Below are 15,873 nucleotides of genomic sequence, written 5' to 3' on the forward strand. Positions count from 1 at the left end.
CGCTCGACGCCGCCGCGATGCTGCGCCTCGCGCACCGCGTCGGGGAGCCGCTCACCCTCCCACCCTGCTTCTTCGAGGGCATGCGGGACCCGGCTCTGCCGCAGGTAACCCTGACCATGACCCTGACCCTGGCCCTGGCCCTGAGCCCCGGCTCTGCCGCAGGTCTGCCGCGTGGGCAACCTCCGGCCCGGCGCGGAGAGCGCGACAGACACCTCGACGGCGCCGGAGCTGCTGGTGCGCGGCATGAAGTTTGCAGAGTATTGGCACCATGTCGGCAACTTCCTGGACACTTCCTAGACACTCCCTAGACACTCCCTAGACACTGCCTAGGCATCACGACGGCAACTTCTACGCGCCGCCGCGCAACGCCGTGCTCAACGCGCTGCACGCCAAGGTCGTTCCCGACGTCGGCGGCGCCACACGCTTCCTCGACTCCACGGGTGAGATCCGCGCCCGCGGGCCGCATCTGGGAAGCTTCTCGGAGCCTTCCCCGGACCCTTCCCCGAATGTACCCATGCAGGCGCGCTCCGCGCCGGCGCGGCGCCCGCCGGCGTCTTCTCACTCGACGAGCTGGCGGCACTGGCGCACTCGACGCTCACCGTCTCGGCCGACTGCATCTCCGACTTTGCGGGCGCGCCCGATGCGGACATCACGCCGCTCGGCATGCCGCACGTCCACCCGGCGCTCCAGCCCCACCCGCGGACGGGCGAGGAGTGCTTGTACTTGCCGCTCAACCCGGAGGGCCTGTACGACGCTCGCTCGCGCTTGCACTGGGCGACGAACGCCAGCGTGTGGTCGCGCCTCGAGGAGTCGGGCTTCGCATACGACCACGCGTGGTGCGAGGGGGACTTGCTGCTGTGGGACAACCTGCAGGTGTTGCACCGCGCAGGTGGTGGCTCTGGTGACAGGCCGCGGCTACTGCTGCGCACGCAGACGATGTACAGCTGAGGCGGGAGGTGTATCAAGGAGAGAAGGAGACTGAGACTCACAGAACTCCTCTTTGTGGGACCGGGTAGATACCGTCGGAGAGCACCCAGGAAGTGGCCCAGGTAGGTAGGAGCCGTACTTGCTCTCTTTCTTGTGTGTATCGTGTGAGTTTGACCGCGTTTATGTCCATGCACTCGCCAGCCCGAGGCCGCAATGTACCCGGGCGGAGGCCGCATCAGCGCGTCTGCGTAGGTGACGCGAGCGTCCACGACCGAGAGCCGCGGCCGCTGGCATCGACAGTGAGCTCACTCGTGATCTCTTCCCCGGTAGAAAGGCGCACACCGGTCACATTCCCGCCGAGGAGACCGGCTACTCTCTCACCGCGGCTGCGCAGCGATATGAGCTGCTTCTCCAGCGCTCGGCGGCGAACCGTAGAGCCGTATGTTCGATGAGCGGCCTGCTTGCCAAGATCGTGCCGATGCCCTCACCCGCGGCGAGGCTGCTCTCGCGCCACATGCCTCCCATGTTTGACTTGACAGATCCCGCCGCGCAGAAGTCGATGCGCTCGCCGCCCGCCGCAACCAGGTCGTCGAGCACCCCTGGTAGAATTTCCTCTGCCGCACGCGCCCCACTGGCGAGCAGGGTGTGCAGGTGGCGAGCCTGCGGCACACCGATTCTACCCCCCGCGTCTGCTTCGAGCGCGTCTTTCTCGATCAGAGTTACGCGCCGTCCCTGGTCAGCGAGCACGGATGCCGTGAAAAGTCCAGCGAAGGAGGACCCGAGGACGACGGCGTGGCTCCGCTCCACACCAGCGATGGACGCTCGCGCCGGGGACCGCACGATAGCAAGTTGGGTCTGCCTGTAATTGCTGACCAAGCCTCTCACCACCGTCAGCGCAGATAGGTAGTAGAGGTGCGTCCCGAGTGGCATTATGTAGGCAATGTAGGCATCCGGTCGGCGACCACATGCATGTTTGGGGACGGGCTGGATGCGTCCGCTTTTGCGTTCACAGCGACTCCCGTTCCTGGGTGGTGGAGGCACGTCCCTGTTTCTTATTTCAGTCCGCGCCCTTGTCGTGCCAGTGTGCTAATAAGTAAATAAATGAAACGGACACACCAAACAAGGGGTGGGAGAAGGACAGGGTCCCCACCTGCGCGAGCAGGATCTTGTAAGGACGATCAGGGACACAGGGGAACGGGAGCGGGGAGCGCATCGCGACACGGAGGGGGGCTGGGCAGGGTTCACCCACACGACAGGGTCCCAGGGATTCCCCTCTCGTATAGGACAAAGTTGCACCCGGCGGCACGGGGGCAGGCGCGGGCCTCCTACTGGTTGCGCTCTCCTAGTTCTCCTGCTACTGACAAAAGGGGCAGCGACAGGTTCGCAGCACGGTGGACTCCCTATTCCTCTGGCGATCTCTCTCGACTAGCGACCTTCCTCCGGCTTCGCACTGGCAGTCTCTCACTATGCCAGTATGCTGTTGAGAGAGGCTTCTTTTAAGAATTCTTCTCTCACAAGTTTCGCGCGTCCCCACGATGGTGGCTGCCCTTGGCGGCTGCCACCGTGGGAGCCGACCTGGAGATCCTCAGCGGCTGCAGCCGCCCGCGGCCGCTGCCGAAGGCACCAGTCGCACGGACTTCAGCTCGGTACACGCGCTGCCGGCCGGTGGGCCACGCTCTGATGGACGACGCTCTGGTGCCCTAGACCAGCGCCAACCCCAACAGAGCTCTCCCGGCCGGCCGCCGCGACGCGACAGCCTGGTCCTCGAGCCTCCTGCTGCTGCCACGGCCCGACCTCCAGGCACAAGGCTCGCCTCGCAGCAGCCCGAGCAGCAGCCCGAGCAGCAGCCCGAGCAGCAGCCCGAGCAGCAGCCCGAGCAGCAGCCCGAGCAGCAGCCCGAGCAGCAGCCCGAGCAGCAGCCCGAGCAGCAGCCCTCGCAGCAGCCCTCGCAGCAGCCCTCGCAGCAGCCCTCGCAGCAGCCCGAGCAGCAGCCCGAGCAGCAGCCCGAGCAGCAGCCCGAGCAGCAGCCTGAGCAGCAGCCTGAGCAGCAGCCCACCTGTGCCTCCGCCTTTGCCCCGACCTCCTCCGCCCCCTCCACCTCCGCAGCCGCCGCCCCTGCCTCTGCCGTCTCTGCCCTCTGCTGCCGCCACTGCTCCTCCTGTGACGCAACGCCATTCTGTCGCTGTCCTTGTCGTACCGGTATCAGCCTCTCTAAGAGCATCCGGGACGACTCCACCCTTCATTCCTGCTGCGCTGCCGCGAGCTACGCTGGGGGCTATGTCGCGTGTGGCGCTGCTGGCGGCTGCGCTGCTTCCTTTGCGGGCGTCGCGTGCAGCGCTGCTGGCGGCTGCGCTGCTTCCTTTGCGGGCGGCGCGAATGGCGGCGCGGCCGGCGGTACCGCTCGCGTCGGGGCGAGTGGCGAGCCCCTCCTCTACCGCATTCCGAGAAGGAAGGGCGAGGTCGAGTGCAACGCGACGAGATGCCTCCGCCCCACCGAGGACGGCGGGCTCGGCATGTCGGCGGAGGAGGCGGAGGCGCGCGTCAAGGCGTGCAACATCCCCCTGCAGGTCGGCGTGGGACTCGCTGGCGGAGCCGAGGTGGCGATTCAGCTGCTGCAGGAGCATCTGCGGCGCAACCCCGGCCACGCGATCGCCTCGGACGACAAGCGCAACGGCTTCAACTGCATCTCTCGCAAGGCCATCTTTGCGGGCCTGCGGCGGTGGTTCCCGGAGCTCATCCCGACCGTCGCGCTGTGGTATAGCGAGCAGCGCCGCCTCTTTCTCTTCAACGCAGAGGCGCGGTGCAGCTCGGGCGACACCTTCATGTCGACCGAGGGCTGCGCGCATTCTCCAGCGCTCGGCGGCGAACCGTATGTTCGATGAGCGGCCTGCTTGCCAAGATCGTGCCGATGCCCTCACCCGCGGCGAGGCTGCTCTCGCGCCACATGCCTCCCATGTTTGACTTGACAGATCCCGCCGCGCAGAAGTCGATGTAGGCATCCGGTCGGCGACCACATGCATGTTTGGGGACGGGCTGGATGCGTCCGCTTTTGCGTTCACAGCGACTCCCGTTCCTAGAGGTGGGTGGTGGAGGCACGTCCCTGTTTCTTATTTCAGTCCGCGCCCTTGTCGTGCCAGTGTGCTAATAAATAAATAAATGAAACGGACACACCAAACAAGGGGTGGGAGAAGGACAGGGTCCCCACCTGCGCGAGCAGGATCTTGTAAGGACGATCAGGGACACAGGGGAACGGGAGCGGGGAGCGCATCGCGACACGGAGGGGGGCTGGGCAGGGTTCACCCACACGACAGGGTCCCAGGGATTCCCCTCTCGTATAGGACAAAGTTGCACCCGGCGGCACGGGGGCAGGCGCGGGCCTCCTACTGGTTGCGCTCTCCTAGTTCTCCTGCTGCTGACAAAAGGGACAGCGACAGGTTCGCGTCTTCTGATAAACGCAGTATGGAAGATACAAAGAGACGGAGGAGCAACGAGCGCCCTGGCGTGAGCCAAAGACACAAAGAGACGGAGGAGCAACGAGCGCCCTGGCGTGAGCCAAAGACACTCCCTCCGTAGACACTGATCACACACGGGTGGGACAGGGTGGGTCACAACAACGAGGCACGAGAGCGTGCACGACAGAGCGACAACGCAGCGCACTGCCGTCCAGTCGGCGAAGGGACGGCTGCTGCGCAAAGTGATCAGTTCTAATGAATGTACCGGGGCCCAACGGATAGATGAATCCGGGGCACCCTCCGCTCGAATCCCTGGCCGGGGGTTCGAGGTGGCCCCCACCCTGGGGCCTCCCATCAATGGGACTGCTGCAGAAGACGCCCAATCTTGCACAAGTGCAAGAACCATCCTCCTTTTTAGCAATACCAAACAACTCTAACACTCACACGTAATTTGGGGCCTGGAGCCCTGTTTTGTTTTGAAGAACCATACAGCACGGTGGACTCCCTATTCCACTGACGCTCTCTGGACTAGCGACCTTCCTCCGGCTTCTCACTGGCAGTCTGTGAGCCGGTGTGTGTGCCAGTCCGCGCCAGTCCGCGCCCTTGTCGTGCCAGTGTGCTTGATTGATTGATGTGAGAGAGGCTTGTTTTTTGAGCTTAGCCTTCGATGTAATGAAACAACGCAAGGCGGACACATGGCATATCGCTCTCGGGCCCACAGACATCCCGCACACTCGCCGCACACCCGCCGCCCCCGCGCGCGCCCCACCCCGGCCGGGAGAAAGGGGAGTGACAGTTTGGGACTCGCAAGCCCGAGTATGTTGAGTCCTGGCTCAACAACGCAGATAACAAGAGGGGGTGGTCCGGCTCACAGGTCCGGCTCACGCGCCTCGAGCTCGCCATCTACCGCACTGAACACTTCCGCCCCCTCGCTCCCAACCCATCCACCCCGCCCTGGGCCGCGCCGCGCGATCTCGGGCGATCTCGCGCGATCTCGGGCGATCTCGGGGCCGCGCCGCGCTATCTCGGGCGATCTCGCGCTATCTCGGGCGATCTCGGGGCCGCGCCGCGCTATCTCGGGCGATCTCGGAGCGTCGCTCGCGCGGCGTCACACCTGCTCAAAAAGGAAGGAGGTTGGAGGCAGGAGGTCACGCCCCATCCAGAGCGCCGTCGTCGCCGGGTTTTTGGCCCCCGGGTCGTCGCCCGACGGTTGCTGCGCGGGGCAGCAGACCACCGGACGGCGCGACGACGCCCCGTCCGGCACGCTCCCCCTCCACCCGGCTATTGCCGCACGAGCGCCCTCAGCGGCGGAATTTTTCCCTCGCGCTTCCTTGGGCCCCCGGCAACGCCGACGGACTTCCCGTCCCCCCACCTGCGCCGCAATCACCGCCGTGATTGTCGGCGCTGCGCCCCTTGGCGCCTGTGCATGTCCCGCGTGCCCGCCCGCCAAGGCTGGTGCCAAGGCCAACTCAACTGCCAAGGCTGGTGCCAGGGCCAAATCAACTGCCTGGCTGGTGCCAAGGCTCAAAGGCTCTCCTCTCTCTCTCTCCTCCCTCTCTCCCTCCCTCCCTCCCTCCCTCTCACCCCCCCCTCTCTTCTCTCCTCTCCCCATCCTCCTCTCTCCTCTCTCCTCCTCTCTCCTCTCCTCTCCTCTCCTCTTCTCATCCTCTCCCCTCTCCTCCTCTCCTCTCTCCCCCCCTCTCCCCCAGCAGCTTCCTCGAGGCCGAACAGGTAGATCCTCCCTGATCGCTAAGCTACCACAGGGGAAGTAGACGTCGTCCGCCGCCGCCTCCGCCGCCCGCGTGCCTCCGCCCCGCTCAGCAAAAAATCAGCATTATATCAGGAGGTGCCAACGCAGCAGCATCTCCATGAGGTGAGCGTCGTGCGTTTTGCCGCCGCGCGCCGCCGCTGCGCCGACTGGCTCCCGGTTCGAGTCGTCCTTCGCGGAGCGAACGCGGCGATACGAGCGCACGTCGCGCGCGTGTGCGCCTGCGACAAGACGAGACGAGACGAGAAGGAGAAGTAGACGGTTGATGCTTTTGCTGCCGCGGCCGCGCCGCGAGCTCGCGTCTGTTTTGGCGCCGACGACGCGACGCGCCCCGCTGCGTGAGATGGCGCCGCCGCGGAGTCGGCGCCGCGATCAACCGCGCGCCAGCGGCGAGCGGCGCAGCGCGGCCACCATGCGGCGCGACGTGCCCGCCGACGATTTTTTTGAGCTTGTTTTTAAGAATTCTTCTTTCAACTCTGTTCCCCACATCATCATCACAGCATGGTTCTTGGTCGTCGCTCACTCAGCTCGCTCGCGCGGCCAGTCGTTACGCGGCTCACGTACCCTGCTCGGCCGCCTCGTGGCACACAGAACGGACGTGTCGTCACACCAGCGCACTGGGAGAAGATCGGCGGCATCTTCCCACAGGAGCCATGGCGGGGTGCGCTGTCGCTCCTCCACACCGTCTTTGCTCTACACTGCCTCTGTGTGCTGCGCGTGGGTTCATACATGACTCCACAGCCTCTCGTCACCATCATCCCTCCTCCCAGGTGACAGCTCAACGCTGCACGATGAGGAGGACCCACGCACGCTCGAGGTTCGCGACGCGCGGCAGGCAGCGTCGCCGCTGACGCTCCGCCGCAGTGGCTTCGAGCTTCGCCACTGGCCGTCAGCCGTGGTCGACTTTTACAACGACGACCTGATCCGATCGCAGTACTACCCGGAGACGGCAGAGCTGGTCCGAGCGGCCTGTGGCGCGGAGGACGTGTTTGTCTTTCAGCACATGCGCCGCGACTCGAGCGCGCTTAACAAGGAGAGTGGCGAGGAGTGGTCTTACGTGTATGATATCATCATGCCATGACAGATCATCACTGTTGTAGGAGAGCGGCGGCGCGCGCAACGCCGCCGAGGCAAAGGCGCACGGTGCGGTGCAGCGCGTGCACGCCGACTACACACCGGAGAACGGTCCTCGCAAGCTCCGTGAGCTGGCGGAGGCGGGCGTGGTGTCAGAGCGCGAGATCGCGCACCGGCGCTGGTCGATCGTCAACGTGTGGTGCCGCTGCGTCGCCAGCGAGCGCACCGCGCTGCCCTGCAGACGATCACGGCCGATGCAATGTCAACGAGCTAGGCGCTCGATCGACGCCGAGCAGCCAGTGCGCGCGCAGCCGCTAGCCGTGCGGCGGCACTAGATGCGTGTGTACGTTTGTACGTTTGTAGCCCACGAGAGGTCTGGCCCGCGTGTGCATCCTCTCTTCCTGCCCTGCTCAGCGGGTGCTCGGCTACGCGCTCCTGCCTGCACAGGTCCTGGACGCGTCCACGGTCGCAGCCGAGGACACGTTCACGTACGCGCTGGTGATGGACGAGGCCGAGCCGCCCCTCGTCGGCTTCAACAACGGGGTTGCGGCTACTCGGCTATATCTCGGCTATATCTCGGCTATATCTCGGCTATATCTCGGACTCATCTCAGACACATCTCGGCTAGATCTCGCTCGTTGGCTCCAACAGCACGGGGCCGCCTTGGCACCGAGGAAGGAGGCCCCTCGACGCGCCGAGCTGGCCCCTCCGCGGCGCGTCCCCGCAGGTTGGCTTCTCCGAGCGGCACGCCTGGTACTACTACCCGCACATGCGGCACGAGGAGGCGCTGCTCTTCTACACGTACGACGGCACTGCGCCACTCGAGGGGCCCCGCTTCGTCTTCCACACCGCACTCGGCGACACGGGCGGCGGCGGCGAGGCGGCCGCGCCGCCGCGCAGGAGCATCGAGTGCCGCTGCCTCGCGCTCTTCAGCTAGGCGGGCAGACGCGTGGAGCCCGTGCGCGATCGCCGGCTGTACTGTGCCGTTCCACGAGGCTGGTACACCGCCTCTGTAGAGTGTAGTAGTGCTCACCACGGCGGGCGCACGGCGGCCGCATGCGCGCCAGTCGGGGTGTCGGGGTGTCGCCCAGTCGTCTTGTGTGACCCTTCCTCCCCCACGTGCTGATGAGCCGGCCTGGGTGGCCGGTGAGGCGTGCGTGGCCACGGTGAGAGGCGGCGTGCGGGTCCACAGTAGAAGGAGGCCCCGTTTTCGAGCCGATGTACTCTATACATGTTCTGGTCACTCAGGGGGATCACACCTCACAAAAAGAAGGAATTCACGTTGCCATAGAACTCGAAACCAAAGGGAAATTTTACCCTCAGAACGTCCGACCGGCCGCCTTCACGACCCCTCCTCACTGCTCAAGCGCCCACGCCCACGCCTTCGATCTTCTTGGGCAGCAGCTGGTTTGACAGGTCCTCCCCGTGGCCCAGGCAGCCGTCCTCGCCCTTGCCCCAGGTAAACACGGCGCCGTCGGCGGTGATTGCTAGGTTGTGCTGCTCGCCCGCCGACACAGCGACGACGCGCTGGCCAGCAAAGGCCTCGACCTGCTGCGGCTGCCGCTGGCCCTGCTGGTCGCCGTGGCCCAGCTTGCCTAAGCCTCCACCGCCCCAGCTCCAGACGGCGCCATCGGCGGTGAGGGCGAGGCTGTGGTACCCTCCAGCCGACACAGCGACGACGCGCTGGTCAGCCAAGGCCTCGATCTTCTTCGGCAGCAGTTGCACCTGCTCGTCGCCGTGGCCCAGCCGGCCAGAGGCTCCAAAGCCCCAGCTCCAGACGGAGCCGTCGGCGGTGAGGGCGAGGCTGTGGTATCCTCCAGCCGACACAGCGACGACGCGCTGGCCAGTAAAGGCCTCAATCTTCTTCGGCTGCCACTGGTGTTGCCCGTCGCCGTGGCCCAGGCGGCCGAATATTCCCGAGCCCCAGCTCCAGACAGCGCCATCGGCGGTGAGGGCGAGGCTGTGCTCGCCTCCTGCCGAGACGGCGACGACGCGCCGCCCCGCCAAGGCCGCAGCCTTCTTCGGCAGCAGTTGCTCCTGCTGGTCGCCGTGGCCCAGCTTGCCATCGGCTCCACCGCCCCAGCTCCAGGCGGAGCCGTCGGCGGTGATGGCGAGGCTGTGGTAGACTCCAGCCGACACAGCGACGACGCGCTGGCCAGCAAAGGCCTCGACCTTCTTCGGCTGCCACTGGTGTTGCCCGTCGCCGTGGCCCAGGCGGCCAGAGTTTCCATAGCCCCAGCTCCAGACGCCGTCGGCGGTGATGGCGAGGTTGTGGTAGACTCCAGCCGACACGCTCGCAGCACGCTCGTCGCCCAGCGGAGAAGGGAGGCGGGTCGGCTTGTTGAGCTGCGGCACGCCCTCGCCGTGGCCGAGTAGTGGCCCTGGAAGGTAGGACGGCGCAGAGCCGCACGACGAGAGCCGCCCCTCGCCGTCGATAAAGACGCTGTGCGTATTGCCTGCCGCCGCCCTCGCCGGCGGGTTGGACTCGCGCAGCAGCGCATAATAGCACAGCCACCGCAAGGCGCAGCTCTCGCCCTCTGGCTGCGCCGGCAGCTCGAAGCCGCGCCCTTGCGCCCACAAGCGGATGCCCTCCGCCGCGAGCGAGTGGAAGAGCAGCGAGACGGCCGCGACGCGAGCGATGTCGACGGGGCTGTCGAAGCGGGAGAGGACGCGCTCGAGGAGCTCCCTGGGGAGGTCGAGGAGGCGGGCGGGCGGCGGCGCGTCTGGCGAGGGGGCGGCGGTGGAGGCGGAGGCGAGGCGGCGCGAGCGGCGGCGCGGCGGGGTGGACATCGCGAGAAAAGAAAAATTGCCTTTTCGAAGGCGCTCTCAAAAGAATTTTACAAGCAAGCTCTCTCGCACAGGCACGATTAAGAGAAAAAATCCCGCGCCGACCACAACATCAGCGCAGTTGCTCACTACTCCCCAACGAGGCCCGCCTCCCTCAACCTCTTTTCGACCTCATCCTCGAGCGCGTGGATCCGCCGGAAGGGGTGTCGCAGCACGCAGGAAGAGGTGCCAGATGTACGCCTCCTGCACCTCGTCAACACAGCGGACAGGACTCTATTCGTCGTGAACGATCTAACATGCGCTGTCACGATATCTCCACGATGGCTGCAGCTGCGGCAGGGGATCCTGGGAGTTTCCTGAGGCACTGGAGGAGCGCCTCGTTGATGCGGTCGACCAGCGCGAGGGTGGTAGGGCGCGGGACGCGGCGGATGGCAGTGATGAGGCGCACCACACGCGGCTCATCGAGCAGCGAGTGCAATTGTGCGATTGCGTGCAAAAGGTGCACGGCGACGGCAATCCGCTCGGAGGCGGGCAGCGCGAGGTAGCCTTGGAAGCGAGGCATCTCCTCCAAGTGAGAGAGCAGCTTGTCGGCCAAGCTCACATTGAACAGTTTGCTCAGCACACCCACTGTCCGGTCAACTGCTGCCATGGTGTGCATTTCCTCGAGGCACCGAGGAGTTGTAAGGTGTATGAGAAGGGGCCGCAGAGTCTCTTGGAGCACGGGCCTCGAGCCGACAGGTGGTCGGACCTCCGCCACTTGCATCAGCGCCGCCTGCGCTGCCGCGACTGTCTGCGCGTGCGGGGTGGCGTCATTTGAGAAGATGAGCCACCCAAGGAGGAGGCGGTGGATACGGTACCGGCTCAGCGGCAGCGGCGCCGTCAGTGTCGCAGCACCGAGGATCCGGACGAGGCGAGCCCGAGCTGCATCAGACGGCGGATGCAAAGCCGCGGCAGCAGCAGGGTCGGCCAGCGCCGTGCAGTCGTCGACCACCGCCGGTCCGCAGCCACCACGCGTCCACGCTCCACGCCACTGCTCCGTTCCCTCCCAACTGTGGAAGACGTGCGGGATGCATGCTGCCCATACCCGACTCACTGACGCGTTGGCGTGCATCTCGCGCAGGCCCATGTGGCCCAGGATGACTTCCACAGAGTCTCGCGAGCCGAAAACTTCGGAGCTCAGCTCCTCGGATACCGCCTGCGCGCCAGAATGCCTCCGCGCCGTGGGGACGTCGTTTGCGAGCAGCGCGTCCATGCGGCCCAGGAGCGTGCGAACGTCGTCCGCATCCTGGCGTGCGATCGGTGTGCCGCCGGCCTCGGCCACTCTCACACGCTCGACGAGCGCCTGCATGTGCATGTGAAAGCACGCTTGGTGGTGTGTGCCTCCGCTGGTCGGAGGGGTGCAAGGCTGGAGTATTTTCTTTGTTTCATCTTAAGAATTCTTTGTTTCTTTTCTCCGCCTTCAGAGAGTTGTTTTGTTTGAATTCTTTTACCCGCCAGGGTTATTTATACGCCAGGGTTAGGGCTCTGAGGGCCCAACTTGAGAATCGTGCTAATTTGGGTTAGGGATGAAGGCGAAGGACCGACGACGGTGAAGGACCGCAGGTTAGGGACCGATCGCCGCCGCTCACGCCAGCGGACGGTCGTCGTCAGTGATGTTAGCTACGCCACCGTCTACCTCGTGCGACATGCGCTCGCCGGCATCGAGCGAGCAACGTGTTCGACCGAGCGGCTTGCTGTGCGGACGGCTTCTTGTGGCTCTCGTCGAGAGCGTTTTGCGGCCCGGCGGGTGGGAGAACATGTGTCGTCTGATGTGTCACTGTGTACGTCATATCAGTCTTGATAACAAGTACGGTCGATCCGTCAAAGCGATACACTCGTCACGATCACGTTGGACGGCTGGCACGGAGCCCTCTGTGCCGGCACACACAGGAAGAGCTGTACGGCAAGAAGAGCTCGATGGGGAGCGAGAACCGTCAGAGGAGGTTCAGGGGCAACCTGAGTCCTCCGTGACGCGCTCAATCGCTCCCAAGCGGGTGGCTCTCGAAAATCGTCGATATCTTCCGAAAAGACTGCTCTTGCCGCAGAGCAGCCGACGCGATGCAGACGGAGGCGCAGAAAGGCTACGAGTACTCAACGAGTTCCGCGACCTACGCAGTCAAACCTGGGGGGAACTGACCGCATCAAGGCGGACTTCCGAAACCTCCGTGAGCACCTTTGGCGATTCTCGCTCCCCATCGAGCTCTTCTTGCCGTCGGCTCTTCCTGACTTCCTGTGTGCCGGCACAGAGCTCCGTGCAAGCCGTTGAACGTGATCGTGACGAGTGTATCGCTTGACGGATCGACCGTACTTGTTATCCACATCGATGTGACGCACACAGTGACACATCAGACGACACATTCTCCCACCCGCCGGGACGCAAAACGCTCTCGACGAGAGCCACAAGAAGCCGTCCGCACAGCAAGCCGCTCCTCGGACAGGCGAGCTCGCTCGATGTCGGCGAGCGCATTGCGCACGCTTTGGACGGTGGCGAAGCCAAAAACACCGATGGTGGCCGTCCGCTGGGGTGAGCGGTGGCGATCGGTCCCTAACCTGTCGCTCGCGGTCCCTAACCCAAAAGTGGTCCTTCGCGCTTTGGTCCCGAACCAAAAAAGCACGATTCTCAAGTTGGGCCCTCGCTCTCTTGCCCGCAGCCCGTCCCCGAGCATCCGGCCCGCTGGGTGCGCTTCTTAGCTCCCCGGCCCTGGATGTGAGGTTAATGACCGCACTCCAAGCAAGTGCTCCAAGCAAGTGCCCCTAAAGCCAAAACTGTGATAAGTTACCTCATGACAAAAGCTCCTCCCTCCGCGCTTCAAAAGACCAAATAGCCACCCCACGCGTTGCCGCTGGCCGCTGCGGTGTGCGAACGAATAGGGGCCGCTCGAATAAGGCCGCTGTTGGGGGCATCCCTACGCCTTCCGCACGCAAATCACAAATTCAGGAAACGCCTGATGGTCGCTGCCAGTTGACAGCACGAATATGCTAGGGTCAAATAGGCTGTCGACCATCGACTCGTGCAGCTGAACGGAGCCTGGCTTCTGGTCGGGTTTTGTCATGCGCTGGTGGCCCTTGCACGGGCATCCCAGCAGTACGCGAGAGAGCAACAGAGTCTGCTCACCATTCGCGTTGGGAACAGCGTACTGCTTCTGTAATGAGTAGCGGGCGTCACGCGCAAAGTAAGTGCCTCGCCCATACACAGCTGTGGTGTTGTAGTCACGCAAGAAGCCGTTCGATATGATGTCCTTCACGGAGTCCTCTTTCGTCCCGTGCCATAGCCAGCGTTCGTTTGCTTTAACTTTGCCGAGCCGATTGACGAACTCATCCTTCTTCGCGAGGTACATGTTGAACTGACCCAGATTGTGCACCAGCTTGATTGAGATGATGGCCAGACCTTTGCATGTCTGCTCGAGTATACCGCTTACCTCGACGTAAAGTGAGGAACCCTTAGCGACAGGGACGAGATCGTGCGAGGGAGACTTGCCGCTGCCGCGGAGGAGGACTTGTCGTTGCTGTACCTGGGCTGCCCAGTACGGTGGAGGCTGCCCGTACGTTCCAGGAAAGCCAACGAGCTGCGGCGGCGAGGCTGAACCGGCGCCACCGCCGCGACGGAGCTGGCGCTCGAAGCCGGTGGAACGATTCCTCTGCTGCATAGAGCTTAGACCGATATCGTATGCGTTGCCGTGGATGGTAAGTTGGAATGTGTTAATGCCATTGGCCGCAGCCGCTGTGAGCGCAGCCGCACTCTGCGCGTCATACTGCTTCCAGTTGCCACTGCCCGCGTGACTGTCTTCCCACTCCCAAGTGTCTGCTGCTGGGCTTGGAGACAGAGGTTGCGAAGAAGGTGGCACAGCACTAGAAGCTGGTAGATGATGCGAAGGAGGCCGAGGCAAGGCGCGGGCGACGGCTTCTGCAGAAGCCGTCGCCCCCACCACAGGCTCAGTCACACCAAACACCACTAGGTGCTGCGCGCACACGCCGACGAGGAGTACTCCGGCAGCGTCTGTGCCGCCGTGAGGTCGCGGCTGGGCTGGCTAGCACTACGTGGCTGGGTTCACAGCGATTGTAGGAAAATGACGGGAACACTTGACGGTCGCGGCCTTCCGACTCGCGCCTTCGCCTCACTGGCACTATTGTAGCCCTGGCCGGTGCGCGTGCAGAGTTGAAGTTCCGGAGTGAAAATTCGAACGCGTTCTCTCACGGTGACCAAAAAATGTCCACCTCAGAGGCACCTCCGGAGGCAGGCCGCCGCACGCCGGCGACACAGCTCCAGCTGTCGAACTGACCCGCAGCTCCTCTCAGAGCGGGAACTGTGACGAAAGTTGACTGAGGCGGTTGTCAGGAATCATCATACGGATCACATGGTGGCTCTCTCATGACGGAAGACCGCCCGACCACTCCTGGGTGGCACTGCCACCGGTGTCGCTTGACGTCCTGTCGACAGCGTGCCGACAGCGACACAGACCATGTGGGACGCGTCGAGTATCGACCTCTACTGCTTACCCAGCCTTCGAGTGTATCCTGGTTGTGGTCCCACACCCACTGGTGTCCATCTCAGAGACCGCAGGAGGTCATGAGGGTCGATGGGAGTGCCAACCCCACAATGCCTAAAAACCCAGCCCAGTACGTATACCGACGTCGGTACCCGTATACTCGCAAATTCTCGATTCGCGGGCGTTTTTTTATTTTTTTGTTGTCCGACCCTTCGGCCAGGGCATGTGTTCTCGGGGTGGGTCTCCGAGACCGCAATAATATCAATAAGCCAGCACACACGACCCTAGGGGGCAAGCCCGCGCCGCTGTACGGAGCGCTGACAAGTGCAATGCCCAGCCTCCCCCCGCTCACCGCCCACGTCGGGCCATCTACAGCCTGCGCGTCGCGGCCTTCTCGACCCCAACGACCTCGCTCACAGCTCCTCCTTTGCCGCCTCGGCCTCCGCCGCCTCGGGCAGCGGTGATGCGGCCACTCCGCTCGCCGCCTGCTCCCGCCTCCGCGCGTCGGCGCGCTGCCGCCGCTCCTCGCCGCCGCGCGCGTGCGCAAACGGGTCGCCGAACGGCTCGTGCGGGAACCGCTCCGGCCGGTAGTGCCGCTCGACGGCCTGCGCGAGCGGCCCCTGCCCCTGCCGCCGCTCGAGCTGCGCGCCCTCGTCGAAGGCGCGCCTGCACGCCGCGTCGGCGAGGCAGTCGTGCGCGGCGGCGACCGCCGCCATCGCCTGCAGAGCTCGGACAACCTCGCTCAACCTCGGTCGATCTCGGGTCAGCTCGGCGAGACCGCCGCCATCACCTCGGTCGAGCCGCCCGCACGGTCGGGGTGGAGCCGCAGGCTCAGCTGGCGGTAGGCCCGCTTCAGCTCCTGCGCCGCGAAGCCACGCGCGTGTGGTGAGAGAGTCGATGAATACCGCCGGAGAGGCGGAGAGGGGGCGGGAGAGGTGCGTGTGTGATCTCCTGCGCCGAGAAGTCAACCGGCACGCCCAACCGCCAGTAGTGCCCGCGCGCGTCGGCTGCAGCGTCGGCCACCGCCGCCTCCGCCCTGCCCAGCGCGATGCGCCGCTCCTCCTCCGCCGCCGCCGCGGCCGCCACGGCCGCGGGCGAGTGCGGGGGGACGCAGCAGCGGAAGCGGAGGGGCATGCCCCAGCCGCCGCCCCCCTCGGCGGCCTTTGCGTCGATGCGCGTCACCGTGAGCCTAGGGCCGTCCTGCCGCACACGGAACGCGTCGCCGTACGCGTGGCCGTCCTCCCAGTTGAGCTTGTCGACCACCTCGGGGCAGACCTGAGGGACACGTCCACGACACGTCCACACGGCGTGTCCTGGGACGTGTCTCAGTAGGGGACTC

At 64.9% G+C, this 15,873-nt stretch overlaps 2 protein-coding genes across 2 annotated transcripts; one reads left to right on the forward strand and one right to left on the reverse strand.

Moving 5' to 3' along the window:
* Window positions 1–5,805: 5,805 nt before the first annotated feature.
* On the forward strand, window positions 5,806–8,464 carry EMIHUDRAFT_449375 (hypothetical protein; the record flags this gene model as incomplete). The annotated part of the gene is made up of 9 exons (XM_005785464.1): window positions 5,806–5,893; window positions 6,143–6,401; window positions 6,796–6,868; window positions 6,983–7,204; window positions 7,248–7,420; window positions 7,496–7,541; window positions 7,669–7,764; window positions 7,949–8,049; window positions 8,105–8,464. The coding sequence occupies 9 exons, from the start codon at window positions 5,806–5,808 to the stop codon at window positions 8,235–8,237; spliced, it is 1,191 nt and encodes a 396-aa protein (XP_005785521.1). The 3' UTR covers window positions 8,238–8,464.
* Window positions 8,465–14,764: 6,300 nt separating this feature from the next.
* Window positions 14,765–15,873, reverse strand: EMIHUDRAFT_462594 (hypothetical protein). The gene is made up of 3 exons (XM_005785465.1): window positions 15,483–15,873; window positions 15,325–15,390; window positions 14,765–15,253 (listed from the first exon to the last, which is right to left on the reverse strand). The coding sequence occupies exons 1-3, from the start codon at window positions 15,666–15,668 to the stop codon at window positions 14,948–14,950; spliced, it is 558 nt and encodes a 185-aa protein (XP_005785522.1). The 5' UTR covers window positions 15,669–15,873; the 3' UTR covers window positions 14,765–14,947.

The sequence above is a fragment of the Emiliania huxleyi genome (assembly GCF_000372725.1).
Source record: "Emiliania huxleyi CCMP1516 chromosome Unknown EMIHUscaffold_16, whole genome shotgun sequence".
NCBI classification, from domain to species: domain Eukaryota; phylum Haptophyta; order Isochrysidales; family Noelaerhabdaceae; genus Emiliania; species Emiliania huxleyi.